The sequence below is a fragment of the Chlorocebus sabaeus genome, chromosome 22 (assembly GCF_047675955.1).
Source record: "Chlorocebus sabaeus isolate Y175 chromosome 22, mChlSab1.0.hap1, whole genome shotgun sequence".
Taxonomy (NCBI): Eukaryota; Metazoa; Chordata; class Mammalia; order Primates; family Cercopithecidae; genus Chlorocebus; species Chlorocebus sabaeus.
This window is the reverse complement of record NC_132925.1, coordinates 42367000-42392043: the sequence shown is the minus strand read 5'-3', so window position 1 is coordinate 42392043 and position 25044 is coordinate 42367000. Positions and strand designations below refer to the sequence as shown.

Below are 25044 nucleotides of genomic sequence, written 5' to 3'. Positions count from 1 at the left end.
ATTGGCTAAAAAGATTTCTTGAACTGCCCTGGAAACCTAACCTCTTCCATCTGTAGCATTTTCCATAATAGAATGTTCCAACTGCCAAATAACAGCTGTGCAAGTGAAAATAGGCAACATTACCATACAGAGAAGTTGGTTAGTTCTTGATGGATTGCAACTTTATTTCAAAACAGGATGTGAAATGGTCTGACTTCGGGTTTCCTGGAAGAAATGGACAGGAAAGTACATTGTGGATTGGCTCCTTGGGAGCCCACACACCCTGTCATCTGGACTCCTATGGTTGTAACTTGGTATTCCAGGTACAAGGAAGGTAATGTGTGTGTGTGTGTGCACCTGTGCATGCATGCATCAGGGGTGGCAGAGAGAAAGGGCAGTACCCCAAGGTGTAGTCCCAGCCCCATTCTGTCAGCCTGCCTCATGATTGGGGCAGACCTCTTAACGTCTGGTTTTGGTTTCTCCTCTGTGAAATGAGAACAGTTAAAATGGTGGTTTACAGGTGAGTGCCTTGCCATGATGAGGATTGTCTTCAGAGAGTTGATTCTAGAATTCTGGGATTCCACTCCCAGGTCAGCTAGACAGCTCTCTGCTTGGTTTTTTGGTTTTTTTGTTTTTTTGTTTTTTTGTTTTTTGTAAATTAGAGACATTTGAGACAGAGTCTTGCTCTGTTGCCCAGGCTGGAGTGCAATGCGTGATCCTAACTCCTAGACCTCAGGCCATCCTCCCGCCTCAGCCTCTCAGGTACCTAGGACTACAGGTGTGTGCCACTATGCCCAGCTAATTTTTTAAAAATTTTATTTAGAGATGGAGTCTTTCTACGTTGCTCAAGCTAGTCTTGAATTCCTGGCCTCAAGCCATCCTCCTGCCTTGGCCTCTCAAAGTCCTGGTGTGAGTCACTATGCCCAGCCTATGCTTACCTTTTCTTTTTTACATAAGAGTTTGTAGTTTTCAAACTTTTATTTTAAAATGGGAACACCCTTTCTCCAAATCTAAATAAATAAGAGCAGAGCAATTTGTTGAAAGGAAGAGGCTCCACTGTTGCTGTCAAGCTCCCCTCCAAGGGATGCCAGCGATCCTGATTTGAAAAATACTGGACCCTTTAAATTCTAAATTTTAGTTTGTGCCTACCTGACACAATACAGTGTATTGTTACCTTAGGTCAGTTTTTGTGGACTCTAGAAGGGATAGGCAGTGCTTCTGGTTTCTGGAGTTCTATGAGAGTCTAAGTGTTTGTGCCACTTGGAGGATGTACTCAGATGTATGTGCAGCCTTATTTTCCCCTAATTAATGATGCCCCAGTCTTTTCTCCTGGTCATGTGGGATATTTACAGGGCAGCACAGAGAGTAAAACAGAAAAGGCCATGTGCAAGTTCTCAGACCTATTAGATGTGAAAAGAATTGTGAGTAGATTCAGGAGAAACAGTCAGTATGTCTGTGGATACATTTCACATGTGAAGAACTCTGAAAATTACAGAATGGTAGAAGTTAGTCTACTCTCTGATGCATTCCACCCAATAAAGGGCATAGAATGTGTCAGGTACATAGCTACACGCTGTGGATGCAGGAGTCAATCAAATGAGTGTGGTCTCAACCCTTGTGGAGTTAACAGGCTAAAACCTTAAACTTGGTAAGAGAGACAACATTTTAAGTAGCTGCTGTCTATGTAGTCTGAATTGGGAAACAAGCCAAAGAAATTCAAGTTAGAAAAACATTATCAAAAAATACCTGAATTATTTCTATGATATAAAGTTAATATCACTTTATTTTAACTTTGTAATAAGACATTTTCTGGCCTTATATAACTCTGGAATAATAAAATAGCTTTTGTAAATACCCATTGAGTATCCTTCTGTACAGCGACCATGTGTTACAGTAGGTACAGAGGTGAGGGAGTAGGACACCCTCTCCACTGTGCGAGAGTTCACAACCAGAGTGCAGGCAAGCCGACAGACAGATAAGGCAAAATGAATGCCCGTGCTCTAGAGGAAGGTTTCACGGAGCTGTAGGACTGAAAAGTAGAAGAGGTCATATTCCTGTTGGAAAGATCAGGGAAGATTTCACAGAGGAGATGCCGTTTGTGGTGGGCCTTGAAGGATAGATAAGTGCTCGAAAGACCCAGATGGGAAGGGCAGAGGGACCCTGAGAAAGCATGGGGTGTAGAGAGGACCCCTTGAGTTGTCCAGTATATGTTGTGCATTGGAGACAGAAGGAGTAGACCAGAAAGGCAGGTAGGTTGATTCCCCGGTGTCTTGACTTCCAGGCAAACACTGTTACTCTCTGTTCTTTCAGCATCCAGAACCATGAGAGGTTTTTAAAGCAGGAGATCTCATGGTGATTGAATACCTTTTCTGATAGAAGGATTCATGCATTTTACATTTTTTAAGCCAAACAAAGCAGATTGGATGGGATGGTTATCATTATGGCCATTCCTTTGGGAAATATTGCTATGGTGCAGGGGAAGGAACTGGATCTGGAGAAGCCAGGAGATCTGTGACCTCGCTCTGAATCTACTACTACCCCAGTGAGTGACACTGAGCAAGCTCTGAGTCTTTCTGCCACTACTTTGAAAATGAAATTAGACTGATGATCTCTTCAGAGCCCTTCCAACTCTAACGTTCGAAGCATATCCATACTGAAAACTGCTTTCAAACTAATACAGTGGAATGGAGCAGCTCTTAAAGCTTAAATTAAATTAAATTAAAGCTTTAAGATTAGGCAAACAGCTTTTGAACCTCAATGGTTTTTAAACTGATGACTGTGTAAATTGATAGACTGCCTTATAGCTCCGAAATGAATTTTTTTTTTTTTTTTTTTTTTTTTTAGATACATGGTCTTACTCTGTCACCCAGGCTGGAGTGCAGTGGCATAGTCATAGCTCACTGCTTCCTCAAACTCCTGGGCTCAAATAATCCTCCCACCCCAGCCTCCTGAGTAGCTAGGACTACAGGCACACACCATCACACCTGGCTAATTTTTTCAGAAAAATTTTTATAGGGATGAGGTACTGCTATGTTTCCCAGGCTCCAAGGCTGGTCTCTATCCTGGCCTCAAGCAGTCCTTCTGCCTTGGCCTCCCAAAGTGCTGAGGTTACAGGCAGTGAGCCACCACACATGGCCGGAACGCAAATGTTTACTGAAGAGTAAAGCATTTCATTATTTCTATAAAACCTTCAAATTTCTAAAGCAAAATAAGACTTCAGTATATACTTCTTAGTTCGAAAACAGCAGCCCCTGTTTCTTGGTTCTGAAAGGACTTGATAGCCCCACTCTAACAACTGCAAGGGGTCACTAGAGGGCTTTGGGCTTCTTTTCTCAGAACCAGGTTTTTCCCTCTTTTCTCTTTGCCTCCCCATCTAAACATCCAGATGTCTAGGTCTCTTTTTTTTCCTCATACTTCCCTCGCTTTTGCCTCAGATGTCTTCTCCCTCTTGGCACAAAGCATAGGTGTGTCTAGTGTTTTGTGAGTTAGAATTTATTACCTCCATTTTCAAAACTGTTTTAAGTGAGAAACATTTGACAGTTTTCTTTTTGAAAATTCCCACATTATATTGCTTTATTTATGTGGTGTTATTTGTGCATGTCCACTCCCTAATGGATTAACTTAACAAATGTTTAACTTAAGGAATTTATAACCCAAACAGGGAGAAGTCTGGAAACTATTTGGTGGATGGAACTATGAGTGTTTGCTCTGAATAAGATAAGAATACAGATATTTGAAAGGGTGGGGGTTATTGTGAATAGCTCTAGAGTCAGGGATGAAAACTATGAGAAGGCAGACTTTGATTTGAGATAAGAAAGAATGATCTTACGAACTAGATTCTGTCCCAGCAATGTAAGAGGCTGCCTCAGGGTGTCCTGAGACATCCATGAGGCAGCCCCTTAGTTGCTTCACAGCCTTCCACCCAGTATCTGCAGAGGGATTCTAGCGCTGAGTCAGAGATGGCCAGGTGACCACTGATGGTGCTTGTACTCCCTTAGGGATCACATTTAAATGAGTGAAAATGAGCACTTAGCTTTTGCCTTCTTACATGTTTTGTCTTAAGATCAGAGTACTAACTTGTATCTTTTTTTCTTTTTTTTTTTTAATTAGGAAACGATGGCATCTCTTTCCTCCTGAAGATACTCCTTTCCTTTATCCAACTAGAATCCCTTATGAAGAATCTAGTGTGTTCAGTAAAATCAATGTTGTCAATCCTGATTTAAAGCGTTTTCCTCAGTTCCAGAAAGCTCAAAGACATATGGTTACACTGAGCCCAGGACAGGTAATAAGGCTTTAAAACTTTAATGACCTGCCAGGGGACACCACAGCTGTAACTCTCTCAAGTCCTTATGCTATGTGCTTCCCCTCCCCGCGCAGTACAAATGAGAATGGCTTCCTTCCCTCTGCTCTGCTGTTGGAAGGTAGCCACCCCAGCTGTAGGCTTCAGACAGGTACACTTCTCTGCTTCACAGGTCCTGGAAAGGAAATGGCAAAAGGGAACACAGCTCCTCCTATTGGTAAAGAGGAGAATGGACTTTGGAGGAAGACAGTCTACAGAGTCATTTTCATTTAGGTCAGGAGAAAATGTTCAAGGCATGGGTACTTGAGCATCTCTGGAACATTTAATCACAGTTAATATCTGTGCAATTATGATAGAACTGAACCCAGACACATAAACACAGGTCGGAATGCATCCAGGTGTGAGCCAACAGGGGCAGAAGGAACTGAGAATGTTTGCTTTTAAGCAAGAATGGATATTGTTTTCATAAATTACTAACTCTGAAACGTTTCCAAAGGTATTGTACATAGTGCTGCTTCCCAGTGAGGAAAATTTCCTTTTCAACATTGGCACTTGCTGTCTGATATTTCATTAATAATTTGAAAGGTTTTCTTAGTCACTTAAAGAGACTTTATTCTCTTGATTATCCTTCTCCCTTGCCTGTCTTCCTTCCATTGTACCTGTCTCACTCACTCTTTTCCTGCTTCCTTCACTCAAGCATTATCAACTCAAACAATTTCACTTGACTGAGTTGCCTCAACCTGTTAGTCACTCTGCATTCCCCTCTCCCCACAGCCCCTGACAGCAACTAATCTTTTTCTATCTCTGTAGATTTGCCCATTGTGGACATTTCACATGGTGCAATATTATGATACAGGGCCTGCTGTGTCTGACTTCTTTCACATAGCATAATGTATTTAAGGGTCATCCATATTGTAGAATATTACTAGCACTTCATTTCTTTTTTATGGCTTAATAATATTCCATTGTGTGGCTATACAACATTTTGTTTATCCATTCATCAGTTGATGGACATTTGGGTTGTTTCTGCTTTGTTGGCTATTATAAGTAATGCTGCTTTGAACATTCATGTACAAGTTTTGTGTGTACATATGTCTTCATATGTACACATATGTTTTCAATACTCTTGGGTATACCTAGGAGTAGAATTGCTGGGTTATATGGTAACCCTCTTTTTAACTTTTTGAGGAGTTGTCAAACTATTTTCCATAGCAACTGTACTATTTTACATTCCCACCAGCATTGTATGAGGGTTCCAGTTTCTTCACATCTTTCTCAACACTTGTTTTTCTTTTTTATCATTATTTTTACAGCCATTCCAGAGAGTGTGAAGTGGTTGCCAATCATTTTCTCTTCTGTCTTTAATAGCCAAATTTGAATGACTGGTTTTGTCCATTGTATCAGTTTTCCTTACCTCCTGTCCGTTCTTTAATCCACTCAAACCCAGCTCTTTCTCTCACCACTTTACTGAAACTTTACTCTGATAGGACATGCATAACCTACTTATGACTGTCAAGTGGACTTTCATCGTTTCCCGTTTTCCTGAAAGGATCTTTCTATTTCCCAGTCCTGCCTTGTTCATAGCAAATACCAGTACTTTCCTAAATCTGAAGCCCAAAAGCTTCATATCATCTCCATCTGCTCTGCTCTCAATAGGAAATCTCATACTGAGTCTGGATAGATGCCATCCTTCTTGACTCTGCGTATTGCTTTTGTTTATTATACCTTCCTATTTATATTTGAACATTTAATAAGTGGGCCTTTGCAAATATCTCCTGTCCTTCTCAGACTCTTTCGATACCACTATTTTAACCATCCCCCTACTTAGAATTTCTCAGTGACTCCTAATGCCTACCAGATAAAATCTAAATTCTTATTTTGAAGTCCACTGTCCCTAAACTAATTCCCCTACCTTATCTCCCATTATTCCCTCTGTGATAGTAAGACTGACCTACTTGCTATCCTCTATAGTCCTACCTCCCTCTCCTGTGCCTCTTATCCTTCCTGGCATGTCTTCATTCTTTTCTCAGTCTGAATTCTCTCCTAGCCCGGGTTCAAATCACACTTCCTCCATCCATGTTGCCCCTGACCTCCCTAGTTCATGCCTGTTTCACCTACCTCTGAAATTCTCAAACATCATTTTCCTCTAATTTACCACTTCTATAATGCCACCTTTCTTTACTTTATCTTCTCATTGGCTAGATTTCGAACTGTGAGAATACAGAAGCCATGTCCTATGTGTTTTACCTATGCCCTTTCTCAGAATGCATGCAACTATTTTGTGATGGAAAGGAGGAAAAATTAGAATCTCAGAATCATGTACTAAGATTTAGGCGCAGATGAAGAAGGCCCAGGATTAAAGAGAATAGAGATGCTGGCAGTATCCTTTGTAGAACATGTGAACTTGTCAATAAAAAAGGAGCAAAAGGAAAAAAGGATTGCGGGGTTTTTTTCCTTCGCTTTTCTCCAGCAATATTATATTGTGAATTCATTTGTATTCCTTTTTTTCCTAGCAGCCTCAATTAGGGTTTGAGTCTGACATAAAAATGAAATGTCCTGTTCTTGTGCTAACCATTCTTTGTTTGGTTTTCAGGTTCTGTTTGTTCCCAGACACTGGTGGCATTATGTAGAATCCATTGATCCTGTCACTGTCAGTATAAACTCATGGATTGAACTGGTACTTTTTCATTTCGTTTTGTTTTTTTAAGTAAGTGCAAATCATGCTTTTAAAAGATGTATAAGGTCTGGCTGTACGACTTGGTAATTAATTTTTTTAACCAATGCTTCAGTATTTTTTTGTTGCAGTGCACTATAACTTATGCATTCTGTCCTCTGTTAATGGATGTTTAGGTTGGAAATTGGAATTTTAGTGGTGTGCCCCTCTCTTTCTTTTAAGTACACAGAATGGGCCTGATGCTGGCAGGCAGGGTCCTTTCCCTTGACCAGTGTTGTTAGGAAAATTGTGTTGGGTCTGGCCAGATTTGCCGATATGTGTCCCTTGTTGCCACTCCTCTTCCATACTGTCTGGGCTGGAAATACCTGCTTCTTTTTTTTTTTTTTTTTTTTTTTTTTTGAGATGGAGTCTCACTCTGTCGCCCAGGCTGGAGTGCAGTGGCCGGATCTCAGTTCACTGCAAGCTCCGCCTCCCGGGTTCACGCCATCTCCTGCCTCAGCCTCCCGAGTAGCTGGAACTACAGGTGCCTGCCACCTCGCCCGGCTAGTTTTTTGCATTTTTTAGTAGAGACGGGGTTTCACCGTGTTAGCCAGGATGGTCTCAATCTCCTGACCTCGTGATCCGCCCATCTTGGCCTCCCAAAGTGCTGGGATTACAGGCTTGAGCCACCGCGCCCGGCCAATACCTGCTTCTTGGTTCAAGGTCATTACTAATTGCAGAATTCTGTCTTGGCTTCTACGTATTCTCAAAGCGGAGTCTTTCTTTCAGTGCTAGGTTTTTATCATTTCATTTCTGCCAGAGGCCTTTCCTTCCTATGTGTTATGCTTAATCCTGGTTGCCTGCTCTGTTTGACAATTAGAATAGCTGCTTGTTATGCTCAAGTCTGTCTCTTCAACTGGGGCCATAATTGCAGCTGGCTGTTTTTAACCAGAGGCCCTGACTGCATCTCTGCTCTCCTTGACCTGAAGCCTGGATTGCATCTCTCTGCTCTGTTTGACAGCCGCATCCTCTCCCTAGTCTAGTTTTTCCTATCCTTTGATAATAGGAATGGCTTTGGAATCAGTGGAACAGAAAGAATATTGTAACAAAGCTATATTGTGTGGGCTTAGACAAGAGTTGTAGCCCTTGAGGCTTAGGTGAGAGGTATGGCAGGAGATCAGTAATGTAACAGAAATTTTGCCTATAGCATGCTGAACTGGAGTTGCAGCAGATGTTAAGGTAGAATCCATGGGGAACTTCCACTCCCAATGCCAAAGTCATATCTACAATAGCCCTGACAGGTGCTTCACCTCCCAAGGAAGTTCACTTGTTAAATAATAGAGCTGTCATCTTTTTAAAATATTTGAAAATACCTCCAAGTGTTTCCATAATCTTTTCTTCTTCCATGCTCAAAAACTCTTACTGTCTTTAATGGGGTGTTTTTATGTGACTTTTTCCTTTTTCCAGACTTTTTACCATTCTGGCCACAGACTTTGGAATCAGGCAACTTTAAGATACAAGTTACCTTTGTTAGCTGTCTAACATAGATAGTTACTTAATCTCTTCAAGCCTCCATTTTCTTGTAAAATGAGGATTATAATTGAACCCACCTCAGTAGAGTGGTTGTGAGGTTAAATTGGAGAACACATTGTAAAAACATCTAATATAGTGCGTGGCATATGGGAGGTGTTTAAAAAGTAGAAATTGCTATGAGGAGGAGGGAGAGTTATTATGTCTAGAATAGTTCTCTTAATATATAGTGCCTAAAACTGAATATCAGTGGGCCTTATTTGGTAGAGTATAAGATTTCTACCCCACATGATCTCCATCCTAAATATTTCCAGGGCTGCTTGTAATATTGGGTTAGTTTTTTTAGTAATCTCATTTCACTTTAGTTTCATATTCAACTCTAAAATGTTGGTGCTTTTTTTCAGATGATCTGCTGTCAGGCAGGTTGAATCCTATCCTGTACCTATGAAGCTGATTTTAATTCTAAATCCAGTATTTCACAGTCATCCCTGTTAATTTTCATCATGTTGGTTTGGTTGAGCATTCCAGCTTGACAAGATAATTTTAAATTTGGGTCTTATCTGTCCTTTTAGTGAAACTTCAAGCTGGCCTGTGCCCTTTTGATGTGTCCCCATTAATTAGACTTTGAGTGTATCCTAGCTTTCTGGCACAGGAAGATATCCCAGGATACCCTTTTTTCTTTAGTGCCCCAAACTTGGAAGTCTATAATTTCTCCAGGTAGCCACAGTTCTTTTTGTAGGGAATGGCCTTTAGAAACTGAGATCTCAGCTCTAAAGCTGTTCATTGCTCCTGGGTGTCACTGTTTCTAGGCTCTTTCAGTGATGTAGCTAGAATGTGAGATAGATACATGATTGATTGATTGATTGATATTGATATATTTCTAATTCACGTGTTTAAAAAATATATCTAGACAGGTAATGTGCTGACATCATAACAAGGCTTAAGGGAGGCATGTCTCACACATGAGCATGACACCCAATCATCAGACTTTTGAACTATAAAAGTAATTCAAGTTTAACATGATAGAATTTTTTCTTATTTGTTTCTGTATTTTTATCTCTTCTCTTACACTGAAAATCTGGGTCCTTAAAAACAGTAACATAAGGCCGGGCATGGTGGCTCACGCCTGTAATCTCAGCACTTTGGGAGCCGAGGTGGGCGGATCATGAGGTCAAAAGATCAAGACCATCCTGGCCAACATGGTGAAACCCCATCTCTACTAAAAATACAAAAATTAACTGGGCATGGTGGCACACCTGTAATCCCAACTCTTCAGGAGGCTGAGGGAGGAGAATCGCTTGAACCCAGGAGATGGAGGTTGCAGTGAGCCGAGATCAAGTCACTGCACTCCGGCCTGGCAACAGAGTGAGTCTCCATCTCAAAAAAAACAAAACAAAACAAAACAAAACAAAAACCCAGCAATATACTTATTTGTTTGCTGTATCCAGCAATATATTTTTTAAGATGTCAAATTAGGCTGGGCGCGGTGGCTCACACCTGTAATCTCTGCACTTTGGGAGGCTGAGGCGGGCATATCACAAGGTGAGGAGATCGAGACCATCCTGGACAACATGGTGAAACCCCATCTCTACTAAAAAAAAACTACAAAAAATTAGCCGGGCATGGTGGCACGTGCCTGTAGTCCCAGCTAGTCAGGAGGCTGAGGCAGAGGAATCACTTGAACCCGGGAGGCGGAGGTTGCAGTGAGCCGAGATCGCACCGTTGCACTCCAGCCTGGTGACAGAGCAACACTCCATCTCAAAAAAAAAAAGATGTCAAATTTATATTTCCAAAATTCAAATAGAAATATCACTACTAGGCCGGGCGCGGTGGCTCAAGCCTGTAATCCCAGCACTTTGGGAGGCCGAGACGGGCGGATCACGAGGTCAGGAGATCGAGACCATCCTGGCTAACACAGTGAAACCCCGTCTCTACTAAAAATACAAGAAAATTAGCCGGGCGTGGTGGCAGGCGCCTGTAGTCCCAGCTACTCGGGAGGCTGAGGCAGAAGAATGGCGTAAACCCGGGAGGCGGAGCTTGCAGTGAGCCGAGATCGGGCCACTGCACTCCAGGCTGGGGCACAGAGCAAGACTCCGTCTCAAAAAAAAAAAAAAAAAAAAAAGAAATATCACTACTAACCATAAAACTTGCCAGTAAATATTAAAATTTCTTTGCAATTCTTTTTATTATTAGACTGTATCTATCACGAAGAGGGATAGATACAAAGTCCTTTATTCAGGAGTCATTGCGAAGGACTTGTTTTCATTTATGGTTATTTTACTATTTGGATATTTAGTTAAGTTCATTTGTTTCAGTTTGTTTTCAATTTTAGGATTTACTTTTTTAAAATTTTGATCTAATTTAATATTTTGAATATGTAGAACATTTAACTTGTCAAAACTATATTAAAAGTTATACTCAGGGAAGTCTACCTTTCATCCCTGTTCCATCCACTGCATTTTTCCCAACCTTGATAGAGATCCATTTTTATTCATTTCTGGTTTATCATTTTCAGTGTTTCTTATAAACATATATCTATATATAAAATTAAGTAAATGAATACATATATTTATATATGTAAATAAGTATGTAAACAGTCTTATATGTACAAAGTGCATAAGCATATAAATACATCTTTGTATACTTATTTATATACTTATTCAAATATGTTTTTTATTTTCTATCCTTTATTCCACAGAAAGTAATAAACCATAGTGTTCCACACCTTGCTTTTTTCAACAATAATATCCTGAATTTCACTACATAATAGTAAAGAGAAACATTCATATTTTTCTTCAACCACTGTCTAGTACTTCATTATATGAGTGCTCTACTGTTAATTAGTTCCTTTAAGGATAGATGTTTGCATTGTTTCCAGTCTTTTGTAATTACAAATAATGCCACTGAATAACCGTGTGCATATGTTGTTTTATATTTGTTGAAGTGTGTCTTTGGGAAAGATCTTAACACTGGATTTGCCATGTCATAGGGTAAATGTATCTTTAATTTTGTTAGGTTTTGCCAAATTCAGCTTCATTGTGATTGTGCCTTTTTCCATTTCCATTAGTAGTAAATGAAAGTTCTTGTTTCCTCCACAGCCTCACCAACAAAATCTGTTGTTGAGCTTTATTGTTTTTGAGTCATAATTAGAAACCAAGGTCATATGACCTTTTCCAGGTCATAAAGGAATTCACCAATGTTTTATGTTAGAATTTAGATTGTTTCATGTTTTTTGCATTTAGATCTCTTATCCATTTGGAAGTTTTTCACTAGGATATAGTATAAGGTTGAGATCTAATTTTATCTTTTCCAAAATGATAGTAGGATTGTCAGGACCATCATTTATTTTAGTCTGTTTTCCCTTATGATTTGAAATGTCTGTTTCATCATATACTAGATATCTGAACGTATGTGGGTCTATTTTGTCCATTGGTCTTTCTTCCTAGTTATTTAGTGAGGTCTTACGTTTTAAAATCAGTAGGACTAACCATTGCTTTTTTTTTGCAGGGTTTTCCTGGCTATTCTTGCCTCTGTTTTTTTATGTGTTCTTTAAAATCAGCTTGTCTAGCATCAGAAAAAAAAAAACCCAAAACCTATTGATTTTTTAATCTATATTAAATTTTATCTGAGCCTTATGATTTTGAATTGTCCTGCCCACAAATTAGGTACCTTTCCACGTATCCAAGTCCAGGTTTTTTGTTTGTTTGTTTTTGTTTTTACAGCTGTGTTTTAAAGTTTTCCTCACATAAGCTTTGCACATTTCTTTTAAATGTTTATTCCTAAACACAGTAGTATCTCCTTATCCTTGGGGAATATATTCCAAGAACTCCAGTGGATTACTGAAACCCTGAATATTACCAAACCCGATTGTGATCAGTCAACACTTTTCTATTCATGCCTTCCACCTACAAATGTAATGTCTTAACTAAGATGCAAACTTAATGCATTTTAACTAAGCACTTATGCACTGTGGCTGCAGCTTTTGCAGTTTGAGGTGTGATAGCAAAGCTACCATAATTTTTTCTCTTCGCAGTTTTGTAGATAGAAGATTTGTTACCATAGACCTTAGTAACCTCAGCATGCCAGTTTTTTCTCTCCTTAAGTCGAGAACTTTCACCTTTTCACTTAAAGGAAGCACTTCACGCCTTGTCTTTGGCATATCCAAATTGCCAGCATCACAACTCTTGTACTGTGGGGCCATTATCAAGTAAAATAAGGGTTCCTTGAATATAGGCCCTGCAAATACCACGACAGTGATCTGATCACTGAGCTAACTATTGAGTGACTCAGAGGCAGGTAATGTGTACTGTGTAGAGTGGAATGGTGGGAGATTTCATCACACTACTCAGAATTGCATGAAATTTAAAGCTTATAAATTGTTTATTTCTGGATTTTTTCATTTAATATTTGCTGACTGAGATTACCCACGGGTAACTGAAACCGTAGAAAGCAAAACTGCAGGTAAGGAGGGACTGCCATATTTCATCTTTTTTTGCTGCTAGGGTAAGGTCTTCTCTTCCATTCTGTCTTCTAAGTGGATATTATTAGTGTATATGATAGCTATTGATTTTTGTGTTAATTTGACTTATTTTATTTTGTGGTAGTTTTATACTGACTTTCTGGGATTTTCAGGTATCCCTCAGATTACCTGAAAATTAAGATAGTTTTTCTTCTTCCTTTCTAATTTGTTTGCCTATAATTGTGGGGTGGGGGTGGAGATTTGGTCTGATTACATTGGCTAATCCATCCAATTCATTAATAATAGTGGAGATAGTGGGCATCCTTGCCTTGTTCCTGACTATGAAATGCTAGATTTGGGGCTGAGTTGTATGTGTTTTATCATATTAAGTATCCATCAATTTCTATTTCATTACTTTTTGTTTTTTAAAATCAGGAAAAGGTATTGAATGTTGTTGAATTGATAAAGAAGATTACATAATATTCTTCTTTAGTAAACATTTGGTAGTGCAATAAATTATATCAATTGGTTGCCTAATATTGATTCATCCTTAATTTCTGGAGCAAATACCACTTGGTTGTGATATACTGTTTTTTAATTTACCATGGGATAGTGTTTGTTCATATTTTATTTAGATTTGAATTTACGTGGCTGCAGTAACATGAATGACTTCACCACAGTGTTTTTAAAAGGCTCATTATATACTATTTAGTAATCTTTTCTATAATTTTCCAAAGGATTAGTATCATTGAGTAATAACAGACTCCATACTTAGAAGTGTGGTAGCTAAGAACTTCATGCTGATTTCAAGTGGATGATTTCTGTCCTTCACCAAACCAGACCTCCAGTTCCTTCTTCAACATCTTTCTGTATAATTCTGTTCGAAGGCAACTCATTCTTTACTGAAAAACTGGAATGCACAATTGGAGTTACATAATCCTATCTTTCTCTGTCATATGTTGCTTTTATCATTGTCTCTTCAACATTGGACAATAATTCCTTCTTTTTGCCAAGTTTAGCTCCAAAAAGCTCTTAGGTTTTAGAGCCTACCATACTTATATAACTCAAGTTAACTCCACGTTCTGATATTGCTTTCATGAATAACATATTTGGAAAAGAGTAGAGATTTTAGCTCTGTTCGAGTGGTGCTGTGTTCTTCCCAATCCCTTCCCTATGTATTCCGTTCACTCTTCTCATTCTCTTGTTTAAACAAAAAAGTTTTGTCACATTATCTGTCCATCTATCCATCTGTCTTATCCCTGTACACATATGCACACATATATATTTTTTTCTATTGGTTCTCTTTCTTTGGAGAACCTTGACTGATACACCATGTGACCCAGCAATTCCATTCCTAGGTGTATACCCAAGAAAAATGAAAATGTAGGTCCACACAAAAACTTCTACACGAATGTTCACAGTAGTAGTATTCATAATAGCCCAAAGTGACACAACTCAAATATCAATCATCTGATAAGTGGATAAAATGTGGTATATGTGTACAATGGAATATTTTTCAAATATCACAAGGAGTGAAATACTGATGCATGCTATAGCATGGCTAAATCTTACGGTATATAATGAATCTAATGTTTTATGTTATATCTGTATCTGGTTATCTGGCTACATCTTCTGTTGGTTCTGTTTTTCTGAGGAACTCTGATATACCATATGATCCAGCAATTCCATTCCTATGAGTATAGATAGATATCTTTACATGATATCTACATGTCCATAAATGTAGATATCTATATAATACATAGAAATGTCTGTACTTATATAGAGAACAAGAGATTGAGATTTACTTTAAGGAATGGGCTTGCTTGATTGTGGGGGCTGGCATGTCTGAAATTTGTAGGGTAGGCTGGCAGGCTGGAAACTCACATAGGACTTCTATTACAGTGTTGAGGCAGAATTTTTTTCTCTAAGACATCTCAGTTTTTGCTCTTAAGGACTTCAACTAATTGGATGAGGACCACGCACATTATTGAGTGTAATCTCCTTTACATAAAGTCAGTTGATAGTAAATGCTAGTAATATCTTCAAGATATCTTCACAACAACATCCAGATTATTGTTTGACCAAACAACTGAGCACTATAGTCTAGACAACTTGACTCAAAATTAATCATTACATATGGTAACTCTGTGTTTAACCTTTTGAGGAACTCCCAGGTTTCTGAAGCACCATTTTACATTCCCACCAGCAGTGTATGAAGATTCTGATTTCTCTGCATCCTCACCAACACCTGTTAATATCTGTCTTTTTTTTTATTAGCACTGTCCTAGTGTGAAGTGGTATCTCATCATGGAGATTTGCCTTTTTAAGTTCAGTATTGTGTTTCTAAGATTCATTTGTGCTGTCACATGTAAGCTGTTCATTCATTTTCACTGTGATATAATACTGTGTTAAGATACTCCATAATTTATTCATTATTAATATTCATGCTGCTATTTCAGTTACTATTCATATATTAATATATGTGTATATATATCAATAATTTATATTTATAATAAATTATACATTATTCATTGTTCTATTGATGGATGATTCGGTGTTCAATTTTTTTGCTTCTGTGAACAGAATATTTTTATACATGTTTCCTGGCACACATGTGCAAGAGTTTCTCTAGACTGTGTATAAATCTCGGAGTGGTATTGCTGGTCCGTAGGGTATACAATACTGAAGTTTACGAGATAATGCCACCCATGTTTTCCAAATGTCTCTATCAATTTGCTTTCCCATTAGTGTATAAGACTTTTGTCTCTCAATGTCCCACGTGGAACCATCAGGCCCCTTTTTGCCAATTTCATGGGTTTCTCAATTTGCACTTCCCTGGAGGCTAAACATATCTTCATATGTTTATTAGTCATCTGATTGCTCCTTTTAAAAGTGCTGGTCATTGTGTCTTTTGCCCATTTTTAAAAATTTGCTCATTTCTCTTATTGGTATGTGTAGATTCTTTATTCTACACATTAATATTTTATCAGTTATATATGTTACAGGCATCCAGTTTGTTTTTTTTCCTTTGTGGTATTTTTTGGTAAACAGAAGTTGTTGATTTTAATGCAGTTCCTCATTAATGCTATACCTTATGCTTACTCTGTCTTAAGAAAGCCATGTTTAGATGGATAGCCATCTCATTCTTGTAGCCAAGCATGTTTATTGTAATTTTTCTTCCATCTCTGAAATAATTTGCTTGTCAGACTCTATAGGGATTATTCCTCTGTATGTGGTACTTTAAAAAAAAACTTTAAACATGTCAAATAATGGAAAAGATTGGAGAAAATATCATAAGGTGATTGATAAATTAAGGCCATGTCTTATAGATAGAATACATACTTAAATTTGGTGAAATATTCTGCAACTCTTCTAGATGGCAGGTGATAGTAAATACACAAAAATTGTGGTTCTACCAATAGCATATTCATTCCTTCTATAACAAAACTTGTATTAATGAGAGAACAGAAGATGAAATTAAAAGAGACTTTATTCTCTCAAAAAGCCGTGAGACTTAACAAAAGTTAAAAGTGTGTTTTTTTTAATTCAGGAAGAGGATCACCTAGCCCGGGTAGAAGAGGCCATCACTCGTATGCTTGTGTGTGCCCTGAAAACTGCAGAGAATCCACAAAATACCAGAGCCTGGTTAAACCCCACTGAGGTAGGCGGCTTCTGGTCTTCATCATGGCAGTTAAGTTTCCTGTGGTAAACCAGCCCTGACTAGGACTTTTGTTTTCCAATGTAACTAAATGTATGTAACCATTTTAAGGGGTTTTCCTTTTCCCTTAGGTTGAGGAAACGTCCCATGCAGTAAACTGTTGCTACTTAAATGCAGCTGTTTCTGCATTTTTTGATCATTGCAGAACATCTAAGGTAGTAGAAATCCAAGCACCGAGAACAGGTGGAGAGTGCATGAAAAAGGAAGAATTAAATGTGTACAGCGACATGGAGGTGGGCCAAACAGGTAGCCAGAACTTGACCACAGGAACAGGCAAACCGGAGGCAGCAAGTCCCTTTGGCCCTGATCTGGTACCTGTGGCACAGAGGTCCGAAGAACCACCTTCAGAAAGAGGAGGCATATTTGGAAGTGATGGGAAAGACTTTGTTGACAAGGATGGAGAACACTTTGGAAAATTGCATTGTGCCAAGAGACAACAAATAATGAACAGTGAAAAGGCAATTAAGGAACAGATTGCCTCAAATGCTACTACGGCTCCTTCTCAAACATTCATTTCTACGGACGACTTGCTGGACTGCTTGGTGAATCCACAAGTAACCAGGATAGTGGCACAACTTTTGATACAAGGAAGAAGTTTGTGATTCTAGTGGAAGATGACTTTTAAAATAATATTTTTTAAATATGTATTTTTAAGTAGTGTGACTGTAAAATAAAGATGAACCAGCAAAAGGTCAGTTTGCACGTTTGTAAATGTATTTGTCCTTACCAAATTACATTTCAGTCTGTTGCCACCTTCTTTTTTTTTTTTTTTTTTTATTTAAGTTTTAGGGTACATGTGCACAATCTGTTGCCACCTTCTTTCATGCATATTCCTCTTTGGCCAAACTGGCTGCTCTTTGTTTGTAAGCTTTTGTTCCTCCCTCATCCCAAACTTTCAGCTTGTCTCAAATGTAAGTCCCAAGTATTTCCAGCAGGAAGTAATGTCTTCCTCAGCCTCAACCAGGGACCAGCCTGCTGCTTACTTTTGCAAATAAAGTTTTACTGGAACACAGCCATGCAATTCATTTACATATTGTCTACGATGTCTTCAGGATTACGACGGCGGTGTTGAGTAGTGACAGAAAGTGTGTGGCCCAGAAAAAATATTCACTATCTGTTCCTTTACCGAAAAGCTTTGTCAGCCTCTGGTCTAATGGATCCCCTGGGTCTGGAATCTAGCCTTGCTCTGAGGTGATCTCACTTGTAACAGCTGCAGAATTCTCACTGGATAACCCCTGTCATTCAGAGCAGGATACCAATCAGGAGAAAAGTAGTTGTGGGTTCGGTATGAGGCCTATTCAGGCAAGGAACTTGGACATCTAGGAACACCAATCCTGGGACTAAAAAGCACTCAAACTCCCCAAACAGTGACTAAAGACTTAGCTCAGTGAAATTGATCCCACTCTCATTACATTTGCAAGATCCAGGGATAATTAATCACCATCACTGTCTAAGAAGGAATTTAGAAATTAGAAAAGCATGTTGATCTCTGGGTAACCATGCATGAAACAAATATACAACAGAAAAGATATGCAAAGTCACCTTTGAGATGAACTAATAGCTGGCTATCCTACTGTCCTCGAGGTAAAGAATATCAGTAAATCCAAAGAAAGTATGTGTTTTCTTGGAGGGAAAAAGGGTGTTGTTACGTAAGCATGCCCAGGGAAAGAAGGGTCTGAAAAGAGTCCTTCTGTGGCACTTATCTCCATCTGACCACTGTGTATTTACCTATGAATTTCATTAGCATCTCTCCCAACCAAAATGTAACTCCTTAAGGGTAGAGACTTTGATTATTGCTGTTATTTGCAGAGCCACAATCAGTGCCCAGCATGTAGTAGGTGCTTATTAAATATTTGAATGAGTGAATAATAAAAATGAGACCTTATTGACAATACCTCATCAAGTACATTGGGACAGAGAATGTGGCCAAAGATAAGGTAGCTGTTATTCTTGGTATATTCCTATTGCAGAAATAGACATCATTTACTACAGATATTTTACTTTTTATGCTTGCTACTCCTTTGACCACTTTTTCAAACTGCAGATAGTGACCTATTATAAAATCATTGTAGCAGGTGAGACCAGCGTTTTTTGTTTTTTTGTTCTGTTTTGGTTTTTTGTTTTGAGGTGGAGTGTTGCTCTGTCGCCCATGCAACAGTGCAGTGGCCCGATCTCCGCTCACTGCAACCTCTGCCACCCGGGTTCAAGCGATTCTCTCAGCCTCCTGAGTAGCTGGAATTACAGGTGCACACCACCATGCCCAGCTAATTTTTGTATTTTTTTGTTAGTAGAGACAGGGTTTCACCATATTGGCCATGCTGGTCTCGAACTCCTGACCACGTGATCTGCCTGCCTCAGCCTCCCAAAGTGCTGGGATTACAGAGACCAGTGTTTTTTGTTTTCTGTTTTTAAATGGAATAAATAATTTCACTGAATTGGAATACTCTATTATTTCAGGAAACCTTTCATGAAAAATATTTCAGGGTAAGTATATCTCATAAAACTTTTCAGTTACATCGGTGGATGTATTGGGCTTGATATAAAATGTATTTTTTAGTGTAGGTTGGGGTCAGGAAAGTTTACAAGGCGTTTTGAGACAAAACATTTAATTCAATTAGAGTTAAATATTTGAGATGCTGAGACCTGGGAGAAGAGTTAACACATTGTTGTGCATGGATGTCTATGGTATGAAACAGATTATGGGGGATAATTTCCTGATTTCATAGAGACCGTAAGGCAGCAAGAGGTTCTGACTATCTGCAGAGAGTGATGTGAGAAAAGAGAGTGAAAGGGGGGCTGTCAGCCACCACGGTAGTTGTGTCCCTTTTCATCCTGCATTTCACAGGTAAGCTGACTGAGCAAGTGAAATCACTGATTAAAGAGAACCTCAGCTGGGCGCCGTGGCTTACACATGTAATCCCAGCACTTTGGGAGGCCAAGGCAGGCAGATCACCTGAGGTCAGGAGTTTGAGACCAGCCTGGCCAACATGGTGAAACCCCGTCTCTACTAAAAATGCAAACTTAGCCAGGTGTGGTGGCACATGCCTGCAGTACCAGCTACTCCGGAGGCTGAGGCAGAAGAATCGCTTGAGGCGTAGCTGGAATTACAGGTGCACACCACCATGCCCAGCTAATTTTTGTATTTTTTTTTTTTTTTTTTTTTTTTAGTAGAGATGGTGTTTCACCATATTGGCCATGCTGGTCTCAAACTCCTGACCACGTGATCTGCCTGCCTCAGCCTCCCCAGTAGGCGGAGGTTGCGCTGAGCCGAGATCACACCATTGAACTCCAGCCTGGGCGCCAAAGAATACAAACCCAGCCGAATGTGCCTGTAATCCCAGCTGAGCCAGGGAGATTGCTTGAGCCCAGCTCATGCAACATAGTAAAACCTCTATCCTTAGAAGAATAAAAAATAAATAAAAGCTCAGCCTTCCGCCTAATGTCACAGAATCAAGCGAGCAGCAGCAGGCTGCCTTATCCATTAGGTGCAGTAGACAATGGCTAGGGCCCACGAATCTTTTAGGAGGCCACAAAGATTTTTATTTTCTTTTAAAATCAGGAACAAAATATATAATCCAGCCTCGACTTCATTTGTGTTCATGTCAATGCAGTTGCAAATTATATTTAATTTTTTTATGCAATAAAGGGCCCACAATGGCAAAAGTGCCTGAGGTCCATGAACATTTTATAGTGGCTCTGGGTGTCAGAGATACCAGAATTATTTGAGGTGCTTGCCCAAAATGCAGATTCCTGGGAACCACTCTAATGCTAAAGAATCTGACTCCTTTGGGATGAGGCCAGAGCTTGGAGTTTCAGCAAACACCTCAGGTGATCCAAATACCAAAAAAGAGAATTTCTGACCCTAGAGTAAACCACCAAGACCTATCACAGGTGCAAAGTGGACTTGTTTCACCCGGGGCTACTTGCTGGGGTCGATAAGCCCTTCAGATTCACTAAACTATGGCTGTATCATGCCCCTTCCTGTAATTTTCAGCCAAATATTAATACACTGAGCATCCCTTCATGCTGTCATACTTAGTTGTGGTTTTTAAATTATTATTATCAGCAGTGGTCTGTGTTTATCATTAAGCCCCCCATATTTGCCCTTTAAGATAAAAATGTGTACCATTAAATGACAGTTTTCCAGTATTTTATTTGAAAAGGAGGAAAATGACAGTTAACATGTTTAGATTGAGGATAACTATAACATTACTGAATGGATTGTTATTCTTCAGTGCGATATACCCTGATACTCAGCCTTACCCTGAGTTAACCAAACCATCGGAGAACAAAAGCAAATAACAGCGGGTCTCTCTTTTTTATTCCAATTTCTTACATTTATTGTCAATGATGAATTCAGATGCCAGTGGCCTGCCTAGAAAACCACTCTTAAGCAATAAGGAGTCTGCCAATCCACTTAAAAAACAAACCACAAGAGAAAAAAATCCAAAACCTCTATGTTAATGAAGCAGCAACTGTGGCCGCCTAACCTCCTCCACTTCAAGTACAGGTGTTCCTAGCAGATTAAATCCCTTAATCCTCCCAGCGACCCCTAGGATCTGATGTGCTATCTGCATTGGCTCCGTGTCGGTATCAGCTCTGGCCTTGGCCTACAGAGTTTCAAATAAAGAGACTATAATAGAAGAAGCCAGAAGGAAAAAAACAACAAGGGAAGATGGGGGTATTTCAAGACTGTCGGAGATGTTCCTGAATCAGTGGCATTAATCTAGAGGCCATGTTCTGCAGTGGGAAGAGCAGTGGACTTGACATCACAGGGACCAAGATTCAGTTGCTGGCTCTGAGGGTTCCTGCTTAGGTGATCTCAGGCAAGGAAGCTTCTTGCACTCTGAGCATGTTTCCTCAAGTTTCAAATACAGAGAGAATTCTTACCTCACAGGATTGTTTGAGGAATTGAGACAATGTGTGTGAAAGCACCTATTTTACTACCTGGCACACAATCTACGTGCTCAATAGATGGTGTTTGAATCTTAAACTTACCTGGGGAAACTTTTAAAACTTTATCATTCAATAGATATGAGTTAGCAGATTAGCAATATGACTGCTCACTTCCTTTGGTTTATTTATACATAAGACATCAAAAGCTAGGCTATCAAGGAAAATATACTATTTAATAATCTTAGAGTTTGTTTAATCTCAGCACAGGAGAAGGGTTTCACAGTGAAGTTGTGTAGCAGGCGTTATCCCATTGTTATCACTGGGCAGAACAAAGACCAATGAGTAGACACTATAAGAAGGCACACTGGCCGGCCGCGGTGGCTCACACCTGTAATCCCAGCAGTTTGGGAGGCTGAGGCGGGCAGATTACCTGAGGTTGGGAGTTCAAGACCAGCCTGGCCAACATAGAGAAACCTCATGTCTACTAAAAATACAAAATTAGCCAGGTGTGTTGGCACATGCCTGGAATCCCAGCTACTCGGGAGGCTGAGACAGGAGAATCGCTTGAACCTGGGAGGCGGAGGCTGCAGTGAGCCGAGATCACGCCATTGCACTTCAGCCTGGGCAACAAGAGTGAAACTCTGTCTCAAAAAAAAAAAAAAAAGAAGAAGGCACATTTTGGTTCAACATTAAAAAGAGCCTTCTGGCAACTGGAGCCAGGGTTGTGCGGCGCAACTCCATGGGGCAGGATTCCCCTAGACCACAGCCACATCACAGCTCCTGGACCGTGCAGGGAAAGTACACTGCAGTCCCAGAGCCCTGGCCAGAGCTGTCCCACATGTCACTGGCTAGTTTGGGGAGAATGAAGTTCCCATCATGGAATCTGTTCAATTTGAGGTAAAGTGACAGTAAGTCAAGAATGTTAGAATGTTAAAGAGATAGTTCCTACTTTGGATAGGAGCCTGACTAGGCTTTTTTTCGTTCTTCATTGGTTTATCAAACATTTATGAAGTATCCATTGTACATCAGGCACAGACCTCATCCCAAGGAAAACAATATGACTAAGATACCATCCCTGCTCCCAGAGAAGACAGAAGCCCTACCCACTTGGTAATACTGTGCTCCCCACAGCACTATGGCATCCTGACGTGGGGCCGGCTGTCTCCCGCAGTGGCAGCTGTGCTTAGCTGTGCTCTCTGTCTGTAAGATTGTTATTCTCTCCTTCCTGAAAATACAAACCTGTTCTTTTCCCACAGATTTGATGTCCATACTTGTGGACACACTGTTGCAACTGCATTATCTCATTTAAATTCTCCAAGTTATTAGGTCTCAAGATAAGTTCATTTCCATTATGAAAGAGAAGCTGAAGAAAGACTGGCTTCAGTGACAAAGAATGATCCTTGGATATTAGGAAAAATCTGTTAAGAGGAATAAAAAAACCTAAAACTTGTTTTACAACTAGATATGTACAAATGGATAATATTTTGTGAGAAGGATACCAAAACATTATCTTCTAAAAGTAATAAGGTACTCTGGGTATGCCTGGTAGTCATAAAATACCACAAATAAATTTGGATGTTGCACATTATCTGTGACAGTGTCATACAGGTCAGTAGGATTTTGAGGGTTCTTTGAAGGAGGCACAATTAATGATTGATTTCCGTGTGTATAGATTCCAGTAAGTACTCGCACATAATACATATGCTTTCTCCCATTTGCATCTGGTCTGGAGTACGTATCATTGGCAGAATAATTGGCATTGACAGCAAAATAGGTTCCCTTTCCATATGCCACAGCTGTGAAAAGAAAAACCATTTTTAAGGATTTCAATTTAATGTAAAATTTGATATGTTGGCCCAATCTGTTAAATAATGTTATTACTAAAGCCTCTCTTAAAATTTTTTCTTCTGTGCTTTTCACTTTTAATCATCAATTTTTCTACCTAGAAGGGCCAGTCAGTCTCCTTTGGGATGAAATACAGTGAGTCCTACCCTGAAACTCGGGCTGCAACATGGCCATCAATGATGGGGGACCACAATGAATCCGCATGGTCCCAGCCAACTCAGGCTCTCATGGCTGATGCCTCATTCCAAGCAGCCAGATCACTCGCTTCCTTACCATTCTTTCCAGCATAGCTGCGATTAAAGCCATTTCGATTGACATATGGCACGGAGCCGGCATCTGTCCCATGGAAGAGTTGCTTCTCGTTCATTGTCTGGCCATTCTTGGCATCCATGGTTTTTTTCTTTGCCTGGTAGCTATTCCAGAGATCTGGATTCTGGATCCTCTCAATCTGCAAATTAATAAAGAAAAATATTCTGCCAGTTCCAAGAGCACTTGCCAATATACAGCAAACGAAACATGATCACTATGTTTCATAAATAAAAGCACACTAAACAGAAAATCCAATGCCAGATGGCAGCTTTCTGCATTCAGAAATCTTTTTAGATCCAGTGTTTCATAAAACCAGGCAATGGGAAGAATGTTGGTTTAATTTTTAACATCTTCTATGTACCGCAGGAGCGCAAACAAGGTTTAGGATTTTAAGTACTCATGACATGAATTCCGCTGGCCCAACTTCTGCAACTCCTGCTTTTTACATGTACTCTAATGACTGCTCCTGTTGCTGTGTCCACCTTGCTTTGCACTCTGCCTCTCACCACCTTAGTCCTTCTGGGATACTGGTTGACCTAGTTGTGTACTTACAGTAAGAGAAGCAACAGAGTATCTAGGCAAGAATGAAATTAACTAATGAAAATCTCTGGTCCAGTTGGAAGAGTGGAGCCTGAATCTTGAATGTTGTAGACCAAAGTGGCCATGCTTTCACCATCTCTTTAGGCAGTGGCCTCCAGGGCGGTGCTGGAAACTGCTTGGGTCCTGGGTTGCAGTTCTACTTCTAAACTTCCCTAATCACCAAGTAGTAGCAGTTTCATAAAGCTGTCCTGGGAAGACTGAGGGGTGGATAAAGGTGGCCAAAGTGCCTCATGGAAAGGCACAAGGTAAAGGTTCCATATTGCCCATGTTGTCAGAATGTTTTCCATTTTGGAGAACTCTCAGGCTTAACACTATTACCTGCCATCATCTGGTTCTTTTTTTTTTTTTTTTCCAGTTTTGGGTTTTCTCTTTTTAATTAAGATACAATTTTTGCACTCTAATTCAAAGTCTCAGCATTAGCATAAATTTTGTTGATCCAGTTTATGATTTTTAAATTATTTTTCCTTTGTATTCTTTATCTACGGCTAAATTTCTAATCTTCAAAATGCCTACATTCATTTTATTTCATTTACCTTAAATTTTATCTCACTCATTTTTAAATCCTTCAACATTTTTTGAATTTTGAAATAATTCTCAATTTCTTAGTCTGCTAATTCTTAAATTTAAAAAGGTTGTTTCTTACCCTTTAAAAAATTTTAAAATAATTATGTCAAGTAATTTTTGAATATAGTAATCTGATTCTGTATTTTTCATGGGATAAATTCTAAGATAAAAAAATTAGAAATAGCCGGGCG

At 39.4% G+C, this 25044-nt stretch overlaps 2 protein-coding genes and 1 non-coding gene across 4 annotated transcripts in view; 1 reads left to right on the top strand and 2 right to left on the bottom strand.

Annotated features, from left to right (window-relative positions):
* Positions 1 to 17664, top strand: part of HSPBAP1 (HSPB1 associated protein 1) — a 48798-nt gene extending 31134 nt beyond the window's left edge. Inside the window, exons 4-8 of the mRNA XM_007985595.3 lie at positions 177 to 313; positions 4090 to 4261; positions 6873 to 6956; positions 16472 to 16582; positions 16711 to 17664. Coding sequence (XP_007983786.2) covers positions 177 to 313; positions 4090 to 4261; positions 6873 to 6956; positions 16472 to 16582; positions 16711 to 17241 — 1035 coding nt within the window. The 3' untranslated portion in view covers positions 17242 to 17664. The remainder of the gene's footprint in view (positions 1 to 176; positions 314 to 4089; positions 4262 to 6872; positions 6957 to 16471; positions 16583 to 16710) is intronic.
* On the bottom strand, positions 9366 to 9469 carry LOC119626094 (small nucleolar RNA U13). The gene has a single exon (XR_005242283.1). It is a non-coding gene; the product is annotated as a small nucleolar RNA U13 (small nucleolar RNA).
* A 3108-nt stretch (positions 17665 to 20772) lies between the features above and the next one.
* Positions 20773 to 25044, bottom strand: part of PARP14 (poly(ADP-ribose) polymerase family member 14) — a 52400-nt gene continuing 48128 nt past the window's right edge. For both annotated transcript variants that reach the window (XM_038003407.2, XM_073009763.1), the window contains 2 exons: positions 23654 to 23828; positions 20773 to 23331 (listed from right to left, as the gene is read on the bottom strand). In XM_038003407.2, the coding sequence (XP_037859335.2) occupies positions 23042 to 23331; positions 23654 to 23828 (465 nt within the window). In that variant the 3' untranslated portion in view covers positions 20773 to 23041. The remainder of the gene's footprint in view (positions 23332 to 23653; positions 23829 to 25044) is intronic.